This window comes from Plectropomus leopardus, chromosome 23 (assembly GCF_026936395.1).
Source record: "Plectropomus leopardus strain MGB_pleo_1.0 chromosome 23, ASM2693639v1, whole genome shotgun sequence".
In the NCBI taxonomy this organism is placed as follows: Eukaryota; Metazoa; Chordata; class Actinopteri; order Perciformes; family Serranidae; genus Plectropomus; species Plectropomus leopardus.
This window is the reverse complement of record NC_142198.1, coordinates 17040194-17053046: the sequence shown is the minus strand read 5'-3', so window position 1 is coordinate 17053046 and position 12853 is coordinate 17040194. Positions and strand designations below refer to the sequence as shown.

General features: G+C 37.5%; 1 protein-coding gene across 1 annotated transcript in view; it reads left to right on the top strand.

The window, feature by feature from the left end:
* The window catches only part of actn3b (actinin alpha 3b), a 72137-nt gene that overhangs the window by 56795 nt on the left and 2489 nt on the right, over positions 1–12853 (top strand). Inside the window, exons 12-19 of the mRNA XM_088073743.1 lie at positions 3810–3960; positions 5254–5362; positions 5559–5699; positions 10031–10213; positions 11296–11430; positions 12006–12185; positions 12291–12437; positions 12776–12841. Coding sequence (XP_087929869.1) covers positions 3810–3960; positions 5254–5362; positions 5559–5699; positions 10031–10213; positions 11296–11430; positions 12006–12185; positions 12291–12437; positions 12776–12841 — 1112 coding nt within the window. The remainder of the gene's footprint in view (positions 1–3809; positions 3961–5253; positions 5363–5558; positions 5700–10030; positions 10214–11295; positions 11431–12005; positions 12186–12290; positions 12438–12775; positions 12842–12853) is intronic.

The window sequence follows — 12853 nt, the reverse complement described above, 5'->3', positions numbered from 1 at the left end:
CATAATTTTGCGTGTCGAAAAATCCGACCAAAAATCCAAGACTATAGTAAGGCAAAATGTCAAAATTTGACCCGTCCTACAAAACTGTTAAAAACGGCTGGAAACAGCTTAGAATAGCCTGCCAAAACACGCCATAGCAAAGAAAGTTGCAAAAAAAGCCAAAAAAAGCATAATTTGGCGTGTCGAAAAATCCGACCAAAAATCCAAGGCTATAGTAAGGCAAAATGTCAAAATTTGACATCTCCTAAACACTGTTAAAAACTGCTGGAAACAGCTTAGAATGGCCTGCCAAAACACGCCATTGCAAAGAAAGCTGTAAAAAAAAGTCCAAAGCAGCATAATTTGGCATGTCGAAAAATCCGACCAAAAATCCAAGACTATAGTAAGGCAAAATGTCAAAATTTGACATCTCCTAAAAACTGTTAAAATCTGCTGGACACAGTTTAGAATAGCCTGCCAAAACACGCCATAGCAAAGAAAGTTGCAAAAAAAGCCAAAAAAAGCATAATTTGGCGTGTCGAAAAATCCGACCAAAAATCCAAGGCTATAGTAAGGCAAAATGTCAAAATTTGACATCTCCTAAAAACTGTTAAAATCTGCTGGACACAGCTTAGAATAACCTGCCAAAACACGCCATAGCAAAGAAAGTTGCAAAAAAAGTCCAAAACAGCATAATTTTGCATGTCGAAAAATCCGACCAAAAATCCAAGACTATAGTAAGGCAAAATGTCAAAATTTGACATCTCCTAAAAACTGTTAAAAACAGCTGGAAACAGCTTAGAATAGCCTGCCAAAACACGCCATAGCAAAGAAAGTTGCAAAAAAAGCCAAAAAAAGCATAATTTTGCGTGTCGAAAAATCCGACCAAAAATCCAAGACTATAGTAAGGCAAAATGTCAAAATTTGACCCGTCCTACAAAACTGTTAAAAACGGCTGGAAACAGCTTAGAATAGCCTGCCAAAACACGCCATAGCAAAGAAAGTTGCAAAAAAAGCCAAAAAAAGCATAATTTGGCGTGTCGAAAAATCCGACCAAAAATCCAAGGCTATAGTAAGGCAAAATGTCAAAATTTGACATCTCCTAAACACTGTTAAAAACTGCTGGAAAGAGCTTAGAATAGCCTGCCAAAACACGCCATAGCAAAGATAGTTGTAAAATAAGTCCAAAACAGCATAATTTTGCATGTCGAAAAATCCGACCAAAAATCCAAGACTATAGTAAGGCAAAATGTCAAAATTTGACCCGTCCTACAAAACTGTTAAAAACGGCTGGAAACAGCTTAGAATAGCCTGCCAAAACACGCCATAGCAAAGAAAGTTGCAAAAAAAGCCAAAAAAAGCATAATTTGGCGTAATGAAAAATCCGACCAAAAATCCAAGGCTATAGTAAGGCAAAATGTCAAAATTTGACATCTCCTAAAAACTGTTAAAATCTGCTGGACACAGCTTAGAATAACCTGCCAAAACACGCCATAGCAAAGAAAGTTGCAAAAAAAGTCCAAAACAGCATAATTTTGCATGTCGAAAAATCCGACCAAAAATCCAAGACTATAGTAAGGCAAAATGTCAAAATTTGACATCTCCTAAAAACTGTTAAAATCTGCTGGAAACAGCTTAGAATAGCCTGCCAAAACACGCCATAGCAAAGAAAGTTGCAAAAAAAGCCAAAAAAAGCATAATTTGGCGTGTCGAAAAATCCGACCAAAAATCCAAGGCTATAGTAAGGCAAAATGTCAAAATTTGACCCGTCCTACAAAACTGTTAAAAACGGCTGGAAACAGCTTAGAATAGCCTGCCAAAACACGCCATAGCAAAGAAAGTTGCAAAAAAAGCCAAAAAAAGCATAATTTGGCGTGTCGAAAAATCCGACCAAAAATCCAAGGCTATAGTAAGGCAAAATGTCAAAATTTGACATCTCCTAAAAACTGTTAAAAACTGCTGGAAAGAGCTTAGAATGGCCTGCCAAAACACGCCATAGCAAAGATAGTTGTAAAATAAGTCCAAAACAGCATAATTTTGCATGTCGAAAAATCCGACCAAAAATCCAAGACTATAGTAAGGCAAAATGTCAAAATTTGACCCGTCCTACAAAACTGTTAAAAACGGCTGGAAACAGCTTAGAATAGCCTGCCAAAACACGCCATAGCAAAGAAAGTTGCAAAAAAAGCCAAAAAAAGCATAATTTGGCGTGTCGAAAAATCCGACCAAAAATCCAAGGCTATAGTAAGGCAAAATGTCAAAATTTGACATCTCCTAAACACTGTTAAAATCTGCTGGACACAGTTTAGAATAGCCTGCCAAAACACGCCATAGCAAAGAAAGTTGCAAAAAAAGTCCAAAACAGCATAATTTGGCATGTCGAAAAATCCGACCAAAAATCCAAGACTATAGTAAGGCAAAATGTCAAAATTTGACCCGTCCTATAAAACTGTTAAAAACGGCTGGAAACAGCTTAGAATAACCTGCCAAAACACGCCATAGCAAAGAAAGTTGCAAAAAAAGTCCAAAACAGCATAATTTTGCATGTCGAAAAATCCGACCAAAAATCCAAGACTATAGTAAGGCAAAATGTCAAAATTTGGTCTGTCCCAAAAACTGTTGAAAACAACAGGAAATAGCTTAGAATAGCCTGCCAAAACACGCCATAGCAAAGAAAGCTGCAAAAAAAGCCAAAAAAAGCATAATTTGGCATGTCGAAAAATCCGAACAAAAATCCAAGACTATAGTAAGGCAAAATGTCAAAATTTGACCCGTCCTAAAAACTGTTAAAAACTGCTGGAAACAGCTTAGAATGGCCTGCCAAAACACGCTATAGCAAAGAAAGTTGCAAAAAAAGTCCAAAACAGCATAATTTGGCATGTCGAAAAATCCGACCAAAAATCCAAGACTATAGTAAGGCAAAAATTTCAAAAATGTCAAAATTTGAAATGTCCTAAAAACAGCTGGAAACAGTGTAGAATAGCCTGCCAAAACACACTATAGCAAAGAAAGTTGCAAAAAAGACGAGAACAACAGAATTTGGCTTGTCGAAAAAATGACTAAAAATCCAAGACTATAGTAAGGCAAAAATGTCAAAATTTGAAATGCCCCAAAAACAGCTGGAACCAAGCTAGAACAGCCTGCACTTGTATGCTATAGCATTGACCTTGATGAAAAGGCCACTAAAACCATAATTTGTTACGTCTGACCAAAAACAAATACTACAGTATAGCAAAAACGTCAAAATTTGAAATGTCCCCAAATAAGCTGGATTCTGCCTTGAATACCGTGCAGAGACACGCCATGGAATAGAAAGTTCCAAAAAGGGCCAATAAAACCATAATGTAGCATGTTGCAACAACTACCCAATGTGATACAGTATGTCGGCGACTATGGCACACAATGGCTTTAAAACGTTATATTATAGAACGTAGTCCAAAATGTTTTAAGAACACCATTTGATGGTTCGTTGTCCACAATTGCTTTCAAATACACAAAAGACGTAATGATATAGTATGCCGTCCAAATTGGCATGAAAGGAAATACTATAGTAATTTGATCAAAATGTTATAAAACAGTTTTAGTATTGAATTTTGTCTAAAATACCATTTAAAAACATAAATTTTCGAATATAGTACATCTTGGAACTCAGACAAAAGCAGCCACGTTTTACGATACTTTTTATTTATTAATGCAGGACAGGTTTAAGCTTGAATACAACCAAATGTATTTTTAGTACAAGTTCAAGAGCTGTGTTCATTTAAAAGCTTGTTATTTTAGTCTTTGAAGGTCAAAGAATGACATGCAGATCAAACACCTGTGTGTCTCAGGTAAGGAGGACCTGCTGTCCCAGAAGGACTACGAGTCGGCCTCTTTGATGGAGATCAGAGCCCTCATGAGGAAGCACGAGGCGTTCGAGAGCGACCTTGCTGCTCACCAGGACAGAGTGGAGCAGATCGCCGCCATCGCTCAGGAGCTGAAGTAAGAGGCCCGGACACAAAGAAACAGAAACATTCAAAAGCAAAAGAAACCCTGAAAACATTCAACTCCAACCAAAAAATAACACAAATACTGACGTTGTCATGAAGGTTTGGGATCTCGGGGGCTTTGTAATTTAAAGAAAGTGGAGAAGCAGTGAAAAACAGTGATGAGGAGCAGAAATGTAAAAGGAGTGAGGAACAAGAATAGAGATGATTACATTGAGGGCTCATGTGGAAGCTGTAGGAGGGACAGGAGAGGAGAGAAGTGAGCGACTCAACTGTTTCGGGACTCTTTAATTGTCGTGATCGGAGAGATATGTTGAGAGCAGACGAGGATGCGAATGCAGCAAAGAACAAAAGTGGGAATGAGTGGAAAGCATGTTAATGAGAGGGATAAAAAGATGAAAGGATGACTCATGAAAGAGCAGAAACTTCTGATCTCACTATTTCCTTATTCCTCACCACTCCTCTGGGCTTTTTCCACAGATAGTTCTGATATCATCCCTTTGATGCGATATACACCATAATGCTGAATATGTATGCATGCTACACATAACTTTCATTACTTTTTAAAGCAGATACTTAAAAGCAAAATGTTCTCAGATGACCCTCAAATACAGAATGGGGAGAAAGTAAGGGAACATGTAAGATCTTTAAAAAGGAGGCAGGTGTTCTGCGTCTATTAAAATACAACATTCAGGGTCAATAATCTGAACTTAAGATAGTTTTTATAAAGACAACATTTCAATCTCACGCAGATCTTTGTGAGGTCAAAATGACCTTTGGATTTATAAAGTTTAAGGATAATGTGTAAATAAAAAAAAAATCACAAAAATGTCAATAAAAATATGGTATATTGTATACATTTTCATAAAAAGATCAAAAAGCAGAATAATAGTGAGTCCCCCCACAAAAGTATCATAGTATAGTATTACATTTTTACAACAGAAGTGTAATTTCAAAAACCCTTAGTATATTATAAAGTGCAAAGAAATCACAAATAAAATAAATTAAATTAAATTAAATTGTCATAGTGTAGCGTGTGAAACTTTTCACAAAAATGTCATAAAAAATAAGAGGCATTGTATCATATGTGGAAAAAAATAAAAATGTAAAATGTGAGAAAAATACAAAATGTCACGAGAGTACAGTTTATATGTTAAACATAAATATGCTGTTAAAACCGTGGTATAGTTTGTAAAAAATGTAACACTGTCATACACATTTCTAATTCTGTGACATTTTATGGGTGTAGATGATTAATTTGGTGGTTTCACTCTGTCGTCTCCTCTAGTGAGCTGGACTACCACGATGCTGCTTCAGTCAACACCCGCTGCCAGGGCATCTGTGACCAGTGGGACAACCTGGGCACCCTTACCCAGAAGAGGAGGGACGCACTGGAGGTACGACCTGAAACACTCACAACACAAACAAAATAACTTTATGGCAGCGTGATAGGTAACAATAGTAAATGTGATCCACATAGACCAAAATCCATTATGAAAATGAGTTATTCAGTTTCATCTCCTCAAATTTATAACAAGCCAGTGCTTCTGTACATTTTCTTTTTGTTAATGTACGTCTTAACTGTGTGTGTAGCGTGTGGAGAAGCTGTGGGAGACTATTGATCAGCTGTACCTGGAGTTTGCCAAGAGGGCAGCGCCCTTCAACAACTGGATGGACGGAGCCATGGAGGACCTGCAGGACATGTTCATTGTTCACAGCATTGAGGAGATCCAGGTACAGCACCGCTTTAACACAATTTGTTTCTTAGGTTTTGTTTTGTGTTGCTGTAATATCAGACGTTTTAGAGGGTCCTTGACCCAAGGTTGTTTTAATACAGCTCTTAATAAATATTCCACCTCTGTTGAGAATGTGGTGGTGCAAATTGGACTATGGCGACCATCCCAAAACAACATAAAATTGCATGCAGGAAAAACAAATGAATGCCCCAAAAACTGTTGAAAACTACTTTAAACAGCTTAGAATAGCCTGCCAAGACACGCCATAGCAAAGAAAGTTTCAAAAAAGACGAAAACAGCATAATTTGGCATGTCCAAAAAAATGACCAAAAATCCAAGACTATAGTAAGGCAAAATGTCAAAATTTGACCCATCCCAAAAACTATTGAAAACAGCTTGAAACAGCTTAGAATAGCCTGCCAAGACACGCTATAGCAATGAAAGTTGCAAAAAAAAGCCAAAAACAACATAATTTTGCATGCCGAAAAATCCGACCAAAAATCCAAGACTATAGTAAGGCAAAAACTTCAAAAATGTCAAAATTTGAAATGTCCTAAAAACAGCTGGAAATAGTGTAGAATAGCCTGCCAAAACACGCCATAGCAAAGAAAGTTGCAAAAAGAGCCAAAACCAACATAATTTGGCATGTCGAAAAATGACCAAAAATCCAAGACTATAGTAAGGCAAAATGTCAAAATTTGACCCATCCCAAAAACTATTGAAAACAGCTTGAAACAGCTTAGAATAGCCTGCCAAGACACGCCATAGCAAAGAAAGTTGCAAAAACAGCCAAAAACAGCATAATTTGGCATGTCGAAAAAATGACTAAAAATCCAAGACTATAGTAAGGCAAAAACTTCAAAAATGTCAAAATTTGAAATGTCCTAAAAACAGCTGGAAACAGTGTAGAATAGCTTGACAAAACACGCCATAGCAAAGAAAGTTGCAAAAAGAGCCAAAAACAACATAATTTGGCATGTCGAAAAATGACCAAAAATCCAAGACTATAGTAAGGCAAAAACTTCAAAAATGTCAAAATTTGACCCATCCCAAAAACTATTGAAAACAGCTTGAAACAGCTTAGAATAGCCTGCCAAGACACGCTATAGCAAAGAAAGTTGCAAAAAGAGCCAAAAACAGCATAATTTGGCATGTTGAAAAAATGACTAAAAATCCAAGACTATAGTAAGGCAAAATGTCAAAATTTGACCCGTCCTAAAAACTATTGAAAACAGCTTGAAACAGCTTAGAATAGCCTGCCAAGACACGCTATAGCAAAGAAAGTTGCAAAAAAAGTCCAAAACAGCATAATTTGGCATGTCGAAAAATCCGACCAAAAATCCAAGACTATAGTAAGGCAAAAAATTAAAAAATGTAAAAATTTGAAATGTCCCAAAAACAGCTTGAAACAGTTTACAATACCCTGCCAAGACACAGCATAGCAAAGAAAGTTGCAAAAAAAGCCGAAAACAACATAATTTTGCATGTTGAAAAATGTGACCAAAAATCCAAGACTATAGTAAGGCAAAAACGTAAAAACTTGAAATGTCCCAAAAACAGCTGGAACAGCTTAGAATAGCCTGCCAAGACACGCTATAGCAATGAAAGTTGCAAAAAAAAGCCAAAAACAACATAATTTTGCATGCCGAAAAATCCGACCAAAAATCCAAGACTATAGTAAGGCAAAAACTTCAAAAATGTCAAAATTTGAAATGTCCTAAAAACAGCTGGAAACAGTGTAGAATAGCCTGACAAAACACGCCATAGCAAAGAAAGTTGCAAAAAGAGCCAAAAACAACATAATTTGGCATGTCGAAAAATGACCAAAAATCCAAGACTATATAGTAAGGCAAAAATGTCAAAATTTGGTATGTGCCAAAAACTGTTGAAAACAGCTGGAACAGCGGCCAAGACATGCCATACCAAAGAAAGTTGCAAGAAAAAGACGAAAACAACATAATTTTGCATGTCGAAAAATGACTAAAAATCCAAGACTATAGTAAGGCAAAAACTTCAAAAATGTCAAAATTTGACCCATCCCAAAAACTATTGAAAACAGCTTGAAACAGCTTAGAATAGCCTGCCAAGACACGCTATAGCAAAGAAAGTTGCAAAAAGAGCCAAAAACAGCATAATTTGGCATGTTGAAAAATGACTAAAATCCAAGACTATAGTAAGGCAAAAATTAAAAAATGTCAAAATTTGAAATGTCCCAAAAACAGCTTGAAACAGTTTACAATACCCTGCCAAGACACAGCATAGCAAAGAAAGTTGCAAAAAAGCCGAAAACAACATAATTTTGCATGTTGAAAAATGTGACCAAAAATCCAAGACTATAGTAAGGCAAAAACGTAAAAACTTGAAATGTCCCAAAAACAGCTGGAACAGCTTAGAATAGCCTGCCAAGACACGCTATAGCAATGAAAGTTGCAAAAAAAAGCCAAAAACAACATAATTTTGCATGCCGAAAAATCCGACCAAAAATCCAAGACTATAGTAAGGCAAAAACTTCAAAATGTCAAAATTTGAAATGTCCTAAAAACAGCTGGAAACAGTGTAGAATAGCCTGACAAAACACGCCATAGCAAAGAAAGTTGCAAAAAGAGCCAAAAACAACATAATTTGGCATGTCGAAAAATGACCAAAAATCCAAGACTATATAGTAAGGCAAAAATGTCAAAATTTGGTATGTGCCAAAAACTGTTGAAAACAGCTGGAACAGCGGCCAAGACATGCCATACCAAAGAAAGTTGCAAGAAAAAGACGAAAACAACATAATTTTGCATGTCGAAAAATGACTAAAAATCCAAGACTATAGTAAGGCAAAACTTCAAAATGTCAAAATTTGACCCATCCCAAAAACTATTGAAAACAGCTTGAAACAGCTTAGAATAGCCTGCCAAGACACGCTATAGCAAAGAAAGTTGCAAAAAGAGCCAAAAACAGCATAATTTGGCATGTTGAAAAAATGACTAAAAATCCAAGACTATAGTAAGGCAAAAAATTAAAAAAATGTCAAAATTTGAAATGTCCCAAAAACAGCTTGAAACAGTTTACAATACCCTGCCAAGACACAGCATAGCAAAGAAAGTTGCAAAAAAAGCCGAAAACAACATAATTTTGCATGTTGAAAAATGTGACCAAAAATCCAAGACTATAGTAAGGCAAAAACGTAAAAACTTGAAATGTCCCAAAAACAGCTGGAACAGCTTAGAATAGCCTGCCAAGACACGCTATAGCAATGAAAGTTGCAAAAAAAAGCCAAAAACAACATAATTTTGCATGCCGAAAAATCCGACCAAAAATCCAAGACTATAGTAAGGCAAAAACTTCAAAAATGTCAAAATTTGAAATGTCCTAAAAACAGCTGGAAACAGTGTAGAATAGCCTGACAAAACACGCCATAGCAAAGAAAGTTGCAAAAAGAGCCAAAAACAACATAATTTGGCATGTCGAAAAATGACCAAAAATCCAAGACTATATAGTAAGGCAAAAATGTCAAAATTTGGTATGTGCCAAAAACTGTTGAAAACAGCTGGAACAGCGGCCAAGACATGCCATACCAAAGAAAGTTGCAAGAAAAAGACGAAAACAACATAATTTTGCATGTCGAAAAATGACTAAAAATCCAAGACTATAGTAAGGCAAAAACTTCAAAAATGTCAAAATTTGACCCATCCCAAAAACTATTGAAAACAGCTTGAAACAGCTTAGAATAGCCTGCCAAGACACGCTATAGCAAAGAAAGTTGCAAAAAGAGCCAAAAACAGCATAATTTGGCATGTTGAAAAAATGACTAAAAATCCAAGACTATAGTAAGGCAAAAAATTAAAAAATGTCAAAATTTGAAATGTCCCAAAAACAGCTTGAAACAGTTTACAATACCCTGCCAAGACACAGCATAGCAAAGAAAGTTGCAAAAAAAGCCGAAAACAACATAATTTTGCATGTTGAAAAATGTGACCAAAAATCCAAGACTATAGTAAGGCAAAAACGTAAAAACTTGAAATGTCCCAAAAACAGCTGGAACAGCTTAGAATAGCCTGCCAAGACACACCATAGCAAAGAAAGTTGCAATAAAGCCAAAAACAGCATAATTTGAGATGTTGAAAAAATGACTGAACATGCAAGGCTATAGTAAGGTGAAAAATGTCAAAATTTTATATGTCCCAAAAACAGCTGAAAACTGCCTGGAATAACCTGCCAAGACACACCATAGAATAGAATGTGGAAAAACGTCCAAGAACATCATCATAGTATAGAAACGTCTTTAGCATAGAAACACCTGATTCAGCATTCAAGCGTAACACTGATCTCATCTGCCTTCAGAGTCTGATCACCGCTCACGACCAGTTCAAAGCCACCCTGCCCGAGGCCGACAAGGAGCGCATGGCCACCATGGGCATCCACAACGAGATCCTGAAGATCGCCCAGACCTACGGCATCAAACTGTCCGGAATCAACCCCTACACCAACCTCTCCCCCCAGGACATCAGCACCAAGTGGGACACTGTGAGTCAAATCAAACACAGCCGACACACTATGCGGAGGAGCGTGGCAAATGACTTTTTTTTGTCAAATATCAAACAAACTCGGCTGCATTTGGTCATCTGGCTAATAATAAGCACAGCGCATCCATAGTGACAGGTCATAAACAGTGTTGAAGTTACAGCGACACTAAATTCTGCAGGCTGCAGTCTGTGCAAATCAAAATAACTGCAGAACACAATCTGTCGGAGCAGCCGCAGTGTGACACACATCTGACCATCTGTGCTGGAAAAATAGATTCAGCTCCTGAGGGAATTATTAACAAACTGGGCTGGAGCAGATAGATGTTATTTACAAAACAGCACTAAAGCGACACTAGAAGACTTTGAAAACACTTGTGAACCCTGCAGGTTTTTTGTTTCACACTGCAAGAAGTTACAAAACCTACAACTAGATTCCTTTGAGATTGGTTCCCATCCTGCTCCTGGTGGAAAATATGACACCAAACTCAAACAGTTCCCTGTGTGTCTGCAAAAATACGTAACTCTAAAAAGAAAAGATAAAAGGCACCATATGTTGACAATATTTTCACCAGTTCGGCATTAATATAATCCATAAAGGTTAACTATATTACCTTACAAACTTTACATTTTGGATTTTGTTGCCTCACGTTAGCCGTGCTAACTTTGTGGGAGGACACCGTGGGAATGAGATGCGAACCGTTTTAAAAATTAAGATTTCTCACTAAAAATAAGTGCTGGTTAGTGGATCAGATGCATGCCAAATTAAACGCTAACTTAAAGGTGTACGGTCTTTGCTGCTTCACTGGTGCTACAGTGTGCAGCTATTCTTCACTAATTGCATTTGCCAGGACTAAAAATTCACAAAACATGTTTGATTTTGCCGAAACATCAAGACGAGAAAAAGACCGGCATAAGACAATTTAGAGTTTTTTTAAACCAAGATGGCTGCAAAATACCGAATAGTAAATATGTTTGAATGAGACTGTAAAGATGCAGCATTTTTTTAATCAAAATGAAATTAAAGTGCCGTGTGCTTTGGTACCTTGGTTACTCAGTGGGTGGTTCGGATGTTCCTCCCTGCAGGTGAAGCACCTCGTTCCCCTCAGAGACCAAATGCTGCAGGAGGAGGTGGCCAGACAGCAGGCCAACGAGAGGCTGAGGCGCCAGTTCGCCGCCCAGGCCAACATCATCGGACCCTGGATTCAAACCAAGATGGAGGTACGGCGTATATACACATACATCTGTTATATTAGAGGAAGACAAATTGATTTTAACCCTTTGAAACCTGGATTGTCATCAGTTTTCTTATGCTGCGTTGGGGCACCTTGCACAAGTATTTGACCCGAAAGCATGTGAGAAAAAGGCATGACCAACTTGGCAAGAAATATACCACAAATTGCAAGAATTAGTGACAAGAAGGTGACAAAATTTAAAAATTTAAAATAAGATTTATTAAAAAATTAACCAAAAAAGGGGAAAAATGTCCAGGAAACTATATTTAAAATTAAAAGACATTATATACAATAAATAAATGTATTTTCAACATTTTTTTTAGGTAATTTTCTTGTTTTTGTATTTTTAACCTTTTTTGGGCTTATTTTCAGTTAACTGTTTTTGCTAATTTCTTTGCAAATTTTTGGGCCGTGTCTTGTTAAGTTCTCAAACCATTTTGCTCAGATTTCAAAGGGTTAACATGTTTTTGACTGTTCAGATATAGAAAAAACCAAATCTCCACAGACCGTCTCATTCTTGCTGTTGAAGTGTTCTCGTTGTCCTCCTCTGTGCGGCTGCAGGAGATCAGCCACGTGTCTGTGGACATCGCTGGCTCCCTGGAGGAACAGATGAACAGCCTGAAGCAGTACGAGCAGAACATCATCAACTACAAATCCAACATCGACAAGCTGGAGGGCGACCACCAGCTCAGCCAGGAGTCCCTCATCTTCGACAACAAGCACACCAACTACACCATGGAGGTACTCCGCCGCAGCCTCGAAGATCCGCAGAACTCCGTCACTTCAGCCTTTTGTGTCTTTGCTTGAAGTACATTTTTCTCTTCTTCTGTTCCTCCGCTACCGCAGCATGTGCGCGTGGGCTGGGAACAGCTGCTCACCACCATCGCCAGAACCATCAACGAGGTGGAGAACCAGATCCTGACCCGCGACGCCAAGGGCATCAGCCAGGAGCAGCTCAACGAGTTCAGAGCCTCCTTCAACCACTTCGACAGGGTGAGGCGTTCACTGTCAAAGGAATCTCACTGTGCGGAAGTTAAATCAGGATTATTAGACATAAGACATACAAAAACATGCATAATGAAGACGTAAACCACAGCGTACATTTTACATTTGTTTATTTTTCGTGAATATTCAAATTAAATTTTTTTGTCCTAGAAGTTTAAATATTGAAAAATTAACTCGATCTATACAAGGTGCAAGGATTGAAGTTAATGCTCAATATTCAAGCATCAGTATGAAATATAAACGTGAGCTTTATTACTGATTATAGGAGCCGTATCAGGGATTTTTTCAATTAATATCTAAACTCAGTTGTGTTTTTTTCTTTGCAGAAGAGAAACGGCATGATGGACCCAGACGATTTCCGTGCCTGCCTCATCTCCATGGGTTACGATCTGGTCCGTACAACA